The sequence below is a fragment of the Cydia splendana genome, chromosome 16, assembly GCF_910591565.1.
Source record: "Cydia splendana chromosome 16, ilCydSple1.2, whole genome shotgun sequence".
NCBI classification, from domain to species: domain Eukaryota; kingdom Metazoa; phylum Arthropoda; class Insecta; order Lepidoptera; family Tortricidae; genus Cydia; species Cydia splendana.
This window is the reverse complement of record NC_085975.1, coordinates 12,810,315-12,824,675: the sequence shown is the minus strand read 5'-3', so window position 1 is coordinate 12,824,675 and position 14,361 is coordinate 12,810,315. Positions and strand designations below refer to the sequence as shown.

At 43.7% G+C, this 14,361-nt stretch overlaps 2 protein-coding genes across 2 annotated transcripts; one reads left to right on the top strand and one right to left on the bottom strand.

Moving 5' to 3' along the window:
- Nucleotides 1-1,064: 1,064 nt before the first annotated feature.
- LOC134798306 (uncharacterized) lies at nt 1,065-13,174 on the bottom strand. Its single transcript, XM_063770705.1, has 7 exons — nt 11,965-13,174; nt 11,163-11,509; nt 9,870-10,025; nt 9,470-9,601; nt 8,834-9,395; nt 8,102-8,277; nt 1,065-1,720 (listed from the first exon to the last, which is right to left on the bottom strand). The coding sequence occupies exons 1-7, from the start codon at nt 12,991-12,993 to the stop codon at nt 1,306-1,308; spliced, it is 2,817 nt and encodes a 938-aa protein (XP_063626775.1). The 5' UTR covers nt 12,994-13,174; the 3' UTR covers nt 1,065-1,305.
- Nucleotides 2,978-4,712, top strand: LOC134798017 (uncharacterized). The gene is made up of 3 exons (XM_063770351.1): nt 2,978-3,530; nt 3,605-4,497; nt 4,576-4,712. Exons 1-2 carry the CDS (start codon nt 2,978-2,980, stop codon nt 4,231-4,233), a joined length of 1,182 nt encoding a protein of 393 aa, XP_063626421.1. The 3' UTR covers nt 4,234-4,497; nt 4,576-4,712.
- Nucleotides 13,175-14,361: the final 1,187 nt, after the last annotated feature.

Genomic DNA, 14,361 nt, shown 5'->3' with positions numbered 1-14,361 from the left:
ATTATCTGTGTCGGACCGTTTTGCTTTTTTGGCTAATTGATATCAGTTTTGAATGCCACGCCTCTCATTGCGGCATAGTCAATTAGGCCATTTTGGCCATTTTTGAAGGGCTCTAGCGCCTTAAAAAACAAAAATATCAAAAAAAAAAGCAAAACGGTCCGACACAGATATTGACAATATAATTCATAATTCTTATATTAATCTGTGTTGAAAAAATCATTGCTCTAGCTTCAAAAACCACGGAGGAAAACGAGGAGTACGTTTGTATGGAGAAATGACCACTCCCGTTGGCTCTTAATAATTCCTACTTTTTTATTAATTCCTTATTTGGGTGTATTATATAATTACTGTAAATCCAAATAAAAGGTGCAGAGCACCTTGCTTGTACAGTGGCCATCAAATAAATCGGAGCAGCCGAGGTGCTAAAAAATATATGAACACGCACTCTAGTGCCTTTATAAGGGCTGATTTAGACGGGACGCGAACTCGCATGCGATTTTAGTTACATTGCGGACTGTTGGTTACGTCCAATTCAACCGACCGATCAAAAACCGTAATGTAATATAACTCACATGTGCGAGTTCTCGCATCGTCGAAATGTGCCCCAATGCCCCCAATAGAGGCGTGATCAGATATTTGTGAGCACCTTGCCCGCTCTGATATATCTGACGGCGACTCGACTGTAAGGTATGATTATATACTCACGCAAATAGACAATTATTCGCGTAAACTATAAAATGTACGTGTTAGTCACTCTCACGAATAAATGACAATGACAGTGAAATGTTAAAAATTGCTTACAGAACCTGAGGAAAATGGCGACACGATATGCCATATTTTATCAATAATATATTAATTAATTGCATCTGGTCTACAATTGTCACCAAGCAAAAGCGGTTTCTAAGTTGCACATTCAATTCATACTAATACATTTAATTAGCCCTCGCTGTACACCTATGCATTATTTTAAATCATTAATATCTCAGATAAACGTGACAATGACAGTAAATTTTAAAAATTATTATTCTCTTTACTCAACAATCTTATCCTCCCATAGAAAATTCGAATGTCGCGCTTTTTTTCTACTGACAAACTTGTTTGACCGGCTTTAGGTATCCAGCGAGGTAATTAGAACTAATAACTTCAATACGCTCAATCATCTAGTGACGCTAACACATATAAGCAAAGTCATTTCATAAACCAGATATTCTGTGTCATTGCCTACTTAAACCGTTAAAATAATATCTCAAACGCAAACATTATCAAAATCAGTCAGTATCTTAACAATTAAACTTTACAAACACATCACCTTTTAGGAAAATCGAGATTGTCAAAACTAATTTGCCTGCGGGCTCTCATTTTAGCCGCCTCTTCGAATGAAGGCATCGAATTTGATTTGTAGAGGCCTGACTTGTCCAGCATGCTAAATCCACTGCTGCTGTTAGAGCTAGAGTCTACATTGATAAGTTTGTCTTGGAGGACGTTTTTGGAGCCGCTCCGCGGTTGGTCCTGTTTGAAGGAGCCGTTGCAGTTCTCTTTAATTTGTGATGTTAGTGTACTAGGTGCGGCCTGTCTTGCCTTGAACTGTTGGTAGGCGTTGGCTGATATGTAGCCGGAGAGCTTACTGTTACTGTCGTTGGTCAGCTTCATTTGCTCTTCTTGGAAACAGTCCTCGATGCTGCGGCCTTGGATGATCGCGAACACGTATTGCCGAGCGAGTCTGAAAGAATTATAAGTTTTAATTAATAAAATGTATAAAGTTGAGTTCAGAAGGTAACCTGCGTGATAACGGTTAGAAAGTAGTCTTATCTTTTATTTACTTAATTAAATTGGGGTTAACCAATACAACTGATAAATAATGCATTCAATAAAAATAAACCATCCAATTTAACCTTTTGCCAAACAGAGCGCATCCATCTGCCGTGCCACTGACGCCACGGGGGTGAAATTTAGTTTTGTAAATAAATAATGCCAACCTAAAAGTGGGGTGTTTTTCAATAGATTTTCATCAAAAAACGATCGACGTCAAATACCGTCTTTGGCGTCGTTGTCACGATTTTGCGTTGACCTCAATTGCCGTCTGTGGCGTATAAAAAAAAACTAAAAATGTACGGTATCGGGTCGCCCATAATTCCTTTACGGGCCATAAAGCTCTATTCCCACCCGCTTGCCTAATTTTAGTAATTTTATTTTTTGGTTGAGCATTTTTACTACACCTCATGAAAAAAAGGAACGTACGTCCAACTTGCTACGAATATTTTTGTAGCGTTGCCACTGGCATAGATAACTCCAAAGGATACAATCTTAAAGAGCTTTAGTAGGTCTTCTAGGCATCAGAATATAGAGCCTCTTTTCTGGCTGTATAGTAACTCAGCCTCCTTGCGGATCATACGTGGTCCAAAAGGAGCCGGTCACAAGCCCGGGTAAATGAGGAGTGCACTGGTCGTGTTGTTATCTTGGGGGAAACCCCATCATGGCAACACGCCCCAAAACCCCCAGGGTCAAGGTGGGAGGACGTGCCGAGGGCCCTCACAGCCGGCTGTGGGCAGCGGGGGGTTGGTGCTGATTGGGCTCGCAAGCGGAAGAGGGGAGGGGGAGCAGGGCCTGTGATGTGTCTAGTGGAAGGGGAGGGGCAGTTGTCGAGGAACCCCGGGGTGTCGCGGAGAGATGCCCTTGGGGTGAACCGCCTCTGCTCTGAACCGGAAGCTGGAGTGGTGGGAAACATGTGCACAAGTGTTCGCCCCGGGAGGTCATGAGCGACTTCCTTGGGGTAAACCAACGTGCACATTCCCATCACAATGAAGCAACACAGGAGCTGCTCTTTCATGCTTGCGAGCTCACTCAGCATAATCGCTGTCGCTAACGACTATGCGTAGGAGAGTGGCGTCACTGCGTAGGAGTAAATGTTGCTGGGTATAGGCAAGGGAGCACTGCCGACCACCCTAATTTTAGTTTTTCCCACAAATTTAAATAGTGTATGGATTCTAGATTAAAAAAACAAAAACCCAAAACCAACACCGCGCAAGCGGAGAAGAGACCCGTAAGGGTAGAAGTGCGTGAGGGCGGGAAACCAGCTGAGGGACCCCCGACCGTCTCGAAAGAGCGGGAGGGCGGGAAGCCAGCTGATAGACCCCCGATCGTTGAAGAAGGTGGGACTCTGAGCTCCGACGAGGAGAGTGGAGGAACACAGAGAGAAGCAAGGCAGGGCACTCCAGATGTCTTACAACTGGGTGGCCTGACTTTGAACGAAGAGGATGCACTGCTCAAATCACCATCGAAGGGGGAAACCATTAGGGAGGCCACACCGATGGAGCATGAGCAGTTCCACAAGTATGAGTCGAAGGCTCAGAAAAAGAAAGCCAAGCTGCTTAGGAGGAGGGCTGCGACTGCTGGGGAAGGGAGTGGCATTCCCGAGGTATTTACCAAAGGGGAGGCCAAGCCCGGCCCGAGCAGACGCGGCTTAAAGATAAAAAGACAGAGTACTGATGAGGGTCGCTCGGAGCGTCCTCCAGCGAAGCGCCCGAACCAAGGCAAGGCGGCCGCGGAGGGACCACGGAACGTCGCTAAGGCGAATCGGGGTCTCGCAGTGGCTGTGTGCCGAGAGGACGGACTCTGGCGAGACTCATCAGAAAGAGGCTTACGCAGCTGATTGAGGTGGTCGTCCTGAAGGTAGTCAGGGGGGAGCCTGGCTTAGTAGCGCCAAGATTCGCTACGTCGGGGTTGGTGTCAGAAGGATTCTTCCTTGTGACACCAAAAACGACGGAGTCGAGGGAATGGCTGCTAAGTCAGGACTTCGGAGAGTTGGATGGCCACAAAATCATCGTGCGTAAGCTGGAGCAGACCAGGGTGCAGGTTTGGGTTCCGGGCGACACGGACACTGAGTACGTAAAGGAGTTCCTTTACGCTCAGAATCCCGATCGACCGGAACTCAAAATTCTGCACTGGAAGGCAGTAGGTAGGGAGGCTCTAGAGCTAGGAACCCGACTGACCTATATGGTTCCAGACGGAGTCGAGGAGAGCTGGGGGCAAGAGAAGACCAAGATTCTGGACTTCTCGGCCACCAGCGTACGAGTCCGGATTCTGAGGGCGAATCCAAATCCACAACCCTCAGAATCCAAACAAGAAGGACCAGCAGAAGCACCCGAGCTGAAGCAGGAGAGTGCTGAACCCGTCGATGTCCATACGGGAGGAGAGGGGAGTATGGATGTCGCCGGCAGTGAACTCTCCGAGTAGCAGCTTGGGGACAACAACACTACACACAAGAGATGAAAAGAAAGGGAGACACACAGGGAACACTACACAAACACACACACACCAACACACACACGAACATATGCCAAGTAAACCTCCAACATTGCAAGGATGCGATGTCCGAGCTGGGACAATATGTTAGGAGGGCCGAAGTTGACATAGCACTGCTGCAAGAACCTTATGCATGGAAAAATCGGGTGGCAGGCCTGGGACATCTTGGGGGAGCTCTCTACTACGAAGGGAATGGTGAGCTGCCTCCTAGAGCATGCATTTATGTGAGCAACAAAATAAGAAACATGGGTTGTGTCATGACCTATGTTACAGAGACCTTGTTGTGGTGGAGACCTACTTCATGAAAGAAGATGGCAAGAGATACAAGGTGGCGCTAGCGTCCTGCTATTTGCCGGGCGATGGAGTGGCACCCACGAAGGAACTAGAAGAAACGGTACTGTGGTACAGAGGTAAGGGGATTCCACTGATTGTTGGTTGCGATGCTAACGCACACAACGAGGTGTGGGGTAGCACCGACACCAACGAAAGGGGCGAATCATTGATAGAATTCATAATTAGCAATGACCTAGAAATTATGAACATAGGTAATACACCAACGTTTGTAACGAGAGCCAGGAAAGAAGTGCTTGACATTACCATGGCAACGAAAGAGGTGAGCGACAAGGTAAAGGGCTGGAGGGTGGATGTGGAGGACAGCATGTCTGACCACCGCAGATTACTCTACAGCATCGATAGTCGCGTAGAGAAGATGAAGGTAAGAAATCCACGTAAAACCGACTGGACGAAGTACGAAGAGGAGCTAAGGGAATTGGCTGTCTCGGGAGTCAGGTATGAGAATGTGAATGACCTAGAAAATGGGGCTCGCAGACTGAAAGAGATCATAGTAGGAGCATACCACAAGGCCTGCCCGGAGAAGCTGATACAAACAGGCAAAGGGCAGCCATGGTGGAACAGAGAACTACAAAAGGTAAGGAAGAAAGTGCGAAGGGCAATGAGAGTGGCGACAAAGAGGGACGACTCTCAGAGCTGGGACACGTACAGAGAGGTCAGGAATAAGTACACCAGACTAAGAGAGAAAGCTAGACTAGAGGGCTGGAGGAGGTTCACGGGAGATTTAAACAGCTATTCAGAAGGGGCACGAGTAGTGAAACTGCTGGCAGGGGATCGATCGTGCCAACTGGGTAGTCTGAGAGTAAATGGAGACTTAGTTACGGAACCAGAGGAGATATTAAGCGTCATGCTGAAATCACACTTTCCGGACTGCAAAGAGATGACAGAAATGGAGGAGCAGGAAGGTCAGGAGGAGTCAGACTGGGCAGCGGCATTGGAGGTGGTGGAGGAGGAGAGGGTAGAATGGGCGATCTGCTCCTTTGCGCCCTTCAAGGCTGCGGGCCCTGACGGAGTCCTGCCGGCACTACTGCAGAAAGGATATAGATACATAAAAGAGGACTTAGTGGAATTATACAGGGCAAGTATTGCACTAAAATACATTCCAAGGGTGTGGAGAGAGGTGAGGGCGGTTTTCCTACCGAAACCGGGTAAGAAATCATACCAAGAAGCGAAGTCATTCAGAAGCATAAGTCTGTCGTCGTTCGTACTAAAGACTTTAGAGAAAGTGATAGACAAACATATAAGAGAAAATGTGGAAAGCAGTGGAGACCCGCTACATGGGAATCAACATGCATACATGGCAGGAAAGTCAACGGAGACAGCCCTACACAACCTAACTTTAAGGGTGGAAAGGGCACTAGAAACGAAACAGTACGCACTAGGCTGCTTCTTTGACGTTGAGGGGGCTTTTGACAAAGCAACCTTCGAGGCCGTAGAAGAAAGTCTGAAGAGAGAGGGCATCCGACCGACAATAGCGCAATGGATAGGGAGAATGCTAAAAGGTAGATCCATTACGGCGGAGCTGGGAGGAGTAACAAAGACGATTAGTCCAAGAAGAGGGTTCCCACAAGGGGGATGCCTGTCCCCTCTGATGTGGTGCCTACTTCTGGACTCAATGGTAAAAGAGCTCAACAGAGGAGGCATGTACATGCAGGCTTACTCTGATGATGGAGTGCTGCTAGTGAGAGGAATGGTTCTCACCGTGATAAGAGATATAATGATAAGAGGTCTCAGACAGGTACTGAGGTGGTGCAGAGAGAGAGGGTTGGATCTCAATCCATCGAAAACGAAACTAGTGCTATTCACTAATAGAAGAATAAAGGAGATGAAACCCATAAAGATACAAGGAATAGAACTAGACATGGTGGAGGAATTGAAATATCTGGGCGTTACTTTAGACAGTAAACTCAGGTACAAAACTCACATCAAGGAGCAGACGGCTAAAGCTATAAGAACACTGTTCCAATGCAAAAGGACAGTAGGAAAGAACTGGGGACTGAAGCCAGGAATGATCCACTGGATCTACAAGGCGATAATACTACCCAGGGTGCTATATGGAGCAGTGACATGGTGGCATAGAGCACATATTAAAGAAAACCAAAGAGAACTAACCAAAGTCCAGAGATTAGCGTGCCTCATGATGATGGGGGCTATGAGAACGACCCCGACACACGCAATGGAGGTAATGCTAGGCTTGAAGCCACTCTGGATTGAGGTGGAGAAAAGAGCCACAGAACAGTGGTATAGAATGAAAGCATGCAAGGAATGGAGAGGAAGCTGCGTGGACAAGAGACACGCGCTGATACAAAGAGAGGCACAATCAAAACTTGAAATGTTGATGGCTAGTAATGACCTTATAAAGAGGCAGGAGATTTTTGACAAGAAATATAGAATACACATAGGAGAAAGAGACAACTGGAAGGTGGAAGTCGGACACCCGACGACCATCTGCTTTACGGATGGCTCAAGAAGAAGCTCGACGAAATTAGCAGGAGCGGGCATAGTGATCCCCAAACTGGGAGAGAAAGTATCAGTACCACTGGGCAGATATGCTAGCGTGTTCCAAGCCGAGGTATGTGCTATAACACGCTGCGCAAGCATAATCAAAAAGAGCGCAAAACAAGAGGGAGCTGTTGTAATATATACAGACAGCCAGGCAGCACTAAAGGCACTAAAGAAAATATCAGTTACCTCCTCGCTCGTGAGAGAATGCCGAGAGGAGCTCAACTTGATAGGCAAGCAAAGAAGTGTCACGGTGGCATGGGTACCAGGACACCAGAAAGTAACGGGAAACGAGAAAGCAGACGAGCTGGCGAGGATAGGGGCGGAGACGGAATACATAGGTCCGGAACCGGCTCTGCCTATGTCAGCTGATGTCACGAAGGGAGTCATAGAGAAGGTAAAAGAGATGGAAGCACAGAGAGAATGGGAAGAAGAGACTGGATGCAGACAGTCGAAGATGATGATCAAAGGTATAGACCACAGGAGAACCAGGTATCTTTTGAAACTAGGTAAGAGCAGTCTGAGACTACTGACAGGTATCATTACAGGTCACAATACTCTCAACAGACACCTTAAGATAATGGAAATCAGTAGAGACGCCTCCTGTCCACATTGTGGAAAGGAGGAGACCAGCTTACACTTACTAGCAGAATGTACTATGTACGCGGCACCGCGATATAATACATTCGGTAGAGACACACTAGAAGAAAACGAACTAAAGGACGTCGAACTCAAAGATGTCCTTCTGTTCTGCAGGAAAACAAGAAGATTTGAGGAGAATAGTGTGGGAATGCCGCCGGGACAGTAACCTGCAGCTCCAACTCCAGGGAACCGGGCTGAATGAACGCGACAAGCGATCGACAGCCCGCCTGCTTCCGGCCGGGCGTCCCTACACTACATCTACATCTACATCTGGCTGTATAGTCAAATTTATTTAAATACTCACTTGAGCATAGTTTCCGAGGTGGACAGCTTGGGCGAAGCAAACTTGGCGGCGTGAGGCGGCAGCGTCAACAGCCGACGAGTGAGCCTCGCTAGGGCTTCAGCTTTCTCGCGGAAGCCGGCGGAGGACATGCGCCACCCGTGCACGCGGAGCGCCTCTGACACCGCCCATAGGAGTTTCTGAAATATTTATACCGATTTGTTAGGCTATAACTGCGAAGCACTTCGTTCGTAAGTTCTGTGATTGAGCAAATACACGACACGATTTTCACCATACTAACGACGTTATATCTGGATCAGGCCGCGTTCCCAACATGCCAATCGCTTACGCTTCGTAGCGATCGAAACGCAACTGTCACTGTCGCACTAATATGGAAGAGTGATAGAGACACAAAGCGTTTCGTTGTCGTACGATAGCGATTGTCATCTTGGCTAAGCTGGCTGAGCATATTTTTGCAGAGGATGATCAGAGTTGACAGAAGAGTCAGTGTCAGGTGAAATTCACTTTAGAGAAGAAGAAAAAAAAACACTATATCTGGTAAATTAGGTTGATTTTTCATGGATCTGACAGGTTCACTACTAAGGAAAAAATGAGACCGATTGAATCACGCAGGCACAGCTAGTATTTTATTCAGATCCGTGCACAGTTCTTATCCAGAGAGAATTAACGTGTAGAAATCATCATACTAGTCTAGGAAACTAACTAAAATCTAAATTGTGTAAAAAATTTAGTCACCTTCTTGTGAGTTTCATTTAACTCCACAGAATTCCTTCTAGTAAACACTTCAGACGCCCGCCTATTCATGATATGCGGAGGCATGCTCCCGATCGTATCCCCACCGAACGACAGACTCTTCGCGATCTTATTTCTACTGCTTTCCGGTTGATCATCTAACGCATCCAGTTTACGCTTTAAGAAATGATCACTCTGAGTTCCATCAGCGCTTTTTGTTTCAGCACTCCTGTCGGGGGAAGAGAACAGAGCTCTCTTGGACTTCATAGCTTGAAGAGGCACTGATGTGCTAGCGGTGCTTGGTATCGACTTTCTATTCTCCGGACTGACAAATAAAGCTCTTTTTAGAGTCTCACGCGGCTGTGATCTTGTCATACTGTCAGAATCCATAAGTAGTCTTCTCATTATCTTCTTGCGGCTAGAGCCTCCGCTTCTGGTCTTTGGGGTTTTGGCGGGAGTCTTTTTGCCTGGGGTCTTGCGGCTGGGCGTTTTCTTACCCGGTGTGCGTCTATGGCGGGGACTTTTTCTTTCAGCAGAGTTGATGAGCTTCCTGTGTGGGAAATAACTTCAAATTGTTTGTGTTAGATACTTGATCAGAGAAAAATACAAGGGTTATTTTTGTATGTCTATTCTACTTACTTTTTATCAATGAGGACCATTTTAGCAGTGCCTGCTTGGGCCTTTTCATTGATTGTAGCAGCACTGCAAAATGCTTGCCGTCGGCGCGCCAAATGTGATAAGCGTCTACCAGGTGACTTTGCTTGTGCCATCCTGAAAAAATTAATTCGTATTTAATTGTAACTCTTCACATTAAGAGCAAGTAAATGCAAATCTGTAGAGACGTAGCACGTAGGAATAACGCGAGGTAAGAAGCAACAATGATGCAAGATTGGTGGAAAGTGGTGGAATGGACATCAGACGGTACTGATTCAAGTCAAAATAATACAGCCATAAGCATAAATAAGTAAGAAGTTTCATATTACAGCTAAGTGTTTTACTTTTATAAAGTCATTTCATTTGATGTGTAAGATATGCTTACTTGAGGCGAAGTGCCTTCCTCTTATGTGCACTACTAGGCGACTGGTTTCCTCCGGAGTAGACGTTGACACTGGTTTCGGTCTCTGCACCAACATATCTCTCACCGTAGCGCAACGCCAGCATTTCCATCCTCTCGGAGTAGTTTGTCACATTGTAACTGAAACAAATTAACAATAATAATGGCTGGATCAAGGGTTGGATGCAGAAGGAAGTATTTTATAGTGCTTTTATTTATTTATTTGCCTTCGAATTCCTTATAATCATTTTAATAAAAATGTCTAGCCTAAGATCAAATATAAATGAAAGTAAATTTAGGCAAAGGAAGGCTTATGAAAGTTACTCTTTAGATTTTTCTGAGAATGCTAGGAAGTAAGAATTGGTTTGACATCAATACATATTATAAAACAAAGTCCCCCGCCGCGTCTGTGTGTATGTCTCTATGTATGTTCGCGATACACTCGAAAACTACTGAACGGATTTTTATGCAGTTTTCACATATGAATAGAGTGATTCTTGAGGAAGGTTTAGGTGTATATGTAATTGTTAAGGTTTTGTGTAAATTGGTTGACTACACGTGCGAAGCCGGGGCGGGTCGCTAGTTATTTCTAAGTTATTTATAATGCTTAAATTTTTTTGATGGCAACAGATCATAGACTGCTCATATCATAACCTTGTCCCCTATTAGAAAAAAAATTTTTTAGATAATTTCTTCAACATCTGAACAAGTTTTCTGTGTATAGCCAATCTATTTCATTTGATTTATTATGTCTTAAGTGGCAATAAAATGTTGCATAAACACAAAACTAATAAATATAGGTCAGCAATGATAACAAAGATTAAAGTTGTGTATTGTGAGACCTATTTAAGACGTATAATGAAAATATCCTAATAAGAACTGCTTATCTGTATTTGACTTTGACATAAAATTCAAGATAATGGTAACCAAGCCTAATTAATTAGGTGATTAATGTTAACCAAATTATGGTGTGATAGTGAAATATAATAAATAATAACAAAACCTATTTTATTTGTGATCATTGATCACATTTTATCAATGCCGTCATTCAGCATGTCAATAATATCTCCCCTCATTGAAATTAACCAAAATAAATCTAATTAGCAAGAATATTAGGGTACTTTATAGTAGAAATGTCTAGTTAACTATTATTGCCATAGATATAATTTATATGTTAATTATTTGCTTGAAAAAATTGGATTCACTTGACTCAATATAGGTATTCACATGGTAGTATTTACCACCATCATAGCTATACCGATATAAAACAATACTTACTGCACATCATAATGCCTGCACTTCAGCAAATCAGGCCATGCTGTTTCCTTAGCCTCCGCTTCGCTGCACATCTCAAGCACAATACTCTTATCATTCGCACTAGTGTCTAATTCATATACAGGCTTCTCCTCTTGTCTAGAAGACATTGCAGTTTCCTCTATTGATACTGTCGGTATTTCTACAAAGGATACTCGCTTAGTAGGAGTAACAGGGATAATGGGTTCAGGGTCTACTTTAACCTCATTGTTAAATGCTGGCAAGTTACAGTAGTATTTTCTTAGCATCTCAGTGACATCTGCGCGTAGAGTTGTGACTGATGGTGGTGGTAGAATTCCTTGGAGCTTTTCCTGTTTAGAAAGTAAAAATTGCTTGTATTATTTTATTTTTTTATTGAGAAAAGTGGCGCTGTCTTGTGTCTGAGGCCAAGTTTGTCTCATTTTGGGTTGCTGAGCCAACAGAGTAAGTAAGTAGTGTTATTTTGGGATTGATATGTAAAAATCCTCTACTGAATGAGGAGACAATAGCCTAAAGAACTAAACTTAATGATTATTATTAAACTCTTAATTTAATGAACACCAAAACTCAAAACTTCTTCAAGAAAAATTACAGTTATTTTTATCTCCAACTAATTAAAATGTAGTCACCATCAGATATATTAAAGCGGCCAACATGCTCAAAATATCTGAACACACTGTCTAACGCCTTAACAATAGGGGCGTGTTCAGATATTTGTGAACAACTTGGCCGCTCAGATTAATCTGATGGGGACTGCACATGTAAACAAAATACTCAAAATCCTCACCTCCATTTTCTTAACCTTCTTCTTATCATGCTGTTCATGGTTCTTCAAAAAGCTCCAAAATGGTTCAGGTGCTGTATTCGCTTTAGCATCCTCATCATCTGAACAGAACATATCCGGGGAGCGCACACCACTATCAAACGAGGCTTCTAAAGACGAGTAACTTTGGTCATTACTCCATTTTATACTTTTATCTTCCGGCCTCGGAAATAGACTCTCTTTTCTGGAGAAATCCTCATATTGTGAATCTCCAGTACTCTCAGTACCTTTAGTACTCCTTTCATCTGATATGTCACTAGCAGAAGGCGTGTGGCAGCTCTTCTCTTCAAAAGCAATGCTAATATTCTCACTTATATTAGAACTATCTGATTCTTGAGATTTGTCATCTAAAACAAGCCCAGCATTAGCAGTCAGAGCAGTTATAGGGTCAACAATAGGCTTCAGCTTCTGCACATGTTTTATGGTGCCGTTAAATGACAATTCGCTGATCGGCAATTTGAAGACGCTTTCGGAATGTCTTACGTCACGAAGCATGTCGACTGCATTATTACTGTTTTCCATAGTAGAGGTTATAAAAATTTGCTGTTTAAAACAGCTGGATTTAGATTCATCCGAAGATACGGGGACGTCGGCCGGGTCAGATTTGTCCGTGAGGTTGTGGTCCACCGTAAGGGAAGAGCTTTCATTCAACGAATGCGCTAGCGATGTGCAAGGAGAGCCAATTTTACTAATATCTGCTATCAAACTACCCTTCTCTGCAGTATTTTCGTTCAGACCCAAAGAAACACAGTCCACTTGGGCGGTTTCATAATGTTTACTATCCTCTTTAATATTCTTTTGGACAGCAGCTGACAAGTCTATGTTACCTCCAATACTTGGGTTTCCGTAGTCACAGTTACTTAATAATGAAACTGGATCGGGTTCGATTTGTTCACGGAAAGTGTCCACTACGTTGAAACTTCTCATGTAACGCTCATACAAAGAAAAACTATCACTCATAGAACGGCAATTTGAGTCTTCAAACGATTCCATTACCACCGCATTTTCTCCACAATGTATGTGGTAGAAATGGGGTATTTTACACTAACATTATGAAATCGTATTAGAAGTAATTTAAAACATTAATTGATGCTCACTTTGTCCCGGAAGCTAATGAAAAATGCAATCAAAAATGTTGTAATGTAACTGCAACAAACCCGCCATCCTTCCAGCCGCACCATAAACAAATTTATATTCTTTTTTTTAATAGCGCAAGCTGAGAACCATAAACAGTATAGACTTAAATCGTTCTTGCCACACGAGGGTTGCACTCACAGACAACACCGATATATTGTAAGTCAAAACAATTTGTACATCAGTAAGAACCAGGAAAACTATACTCATCCTTTTCTTTTGGGTGCTAGTACTAAAGTAAGACAAAGATAGTATGATTCTCTCTGTCTATGATTGAAATGAGACAGTCCTGTGACAAACTATACAATTTAAATTCTAGACTAATGATTAAAATGTTATAATTAAATTAATTAGTATAAATTAATGATTCAAACTTTAAACCCAATAGTAGAAGAGCCGGCCGCAAAATTTCTAACCGACTTGATACCACGATGAAATGCACAATGGTTTCCCAGAAAAGTTATGCTAAGTCCGAATTCGATAGTCTGCCACGGCGGAACTTGCCGAAAGTACGAAAAAGAAGGCCACTTCCGGTGCGAAAAAAGGGGCTGATTTAACCCATCTGATACCGAGATAGTAGTTATGGCAGCAGTTAGAAATTTACATGTAGACACAGAAAAGCGAAGTCTGCCACTATTTTTTTTGCCGGAAGTGCTTGGCAGACGCTCTCAAAGGTGACCATCGGGACCCCTTAATTAACCCATCTGATACCACCATGAAACCAATGCCAGTCGGTAGGTATGAACTCTCATGTCAGGAATATATAAGTCTGCCAAGGCTTTTCCTGCCGAAACACCATGGCAGACGAGATTATGTAAGCAAGGTCGCCATCGGTTACCCTACACTAACCCATCTGATACCACCATGAAACCAATTCCATTCGGTAGGTATGAACCCCCATTTTAGGAATATATAAGTCTGCCAAGGTTTTTCCTGCCGAAACACCTTGGCAGACGAGATTATAAGCAAGATGACCATCGGTTACCGTACACTAACCCATCTGATACCGCCATGAAACCAATTCCAGGCGGTAGGTATGAACCCTCATTTCATGAATATATAAGTCTGCCAAGGCTTTTCCTGCCGAAACACCTTGGCAGACGAGATTATGTTAGCAAGGTGTACATCAGTTACCCTACATTAACCCATCTGATACCTCCATGAAACCAATTCCAGTCGGTAGGTATGAACCCTCATTTCGGAAATTTTTAAGTCTGCCAAGGCCTT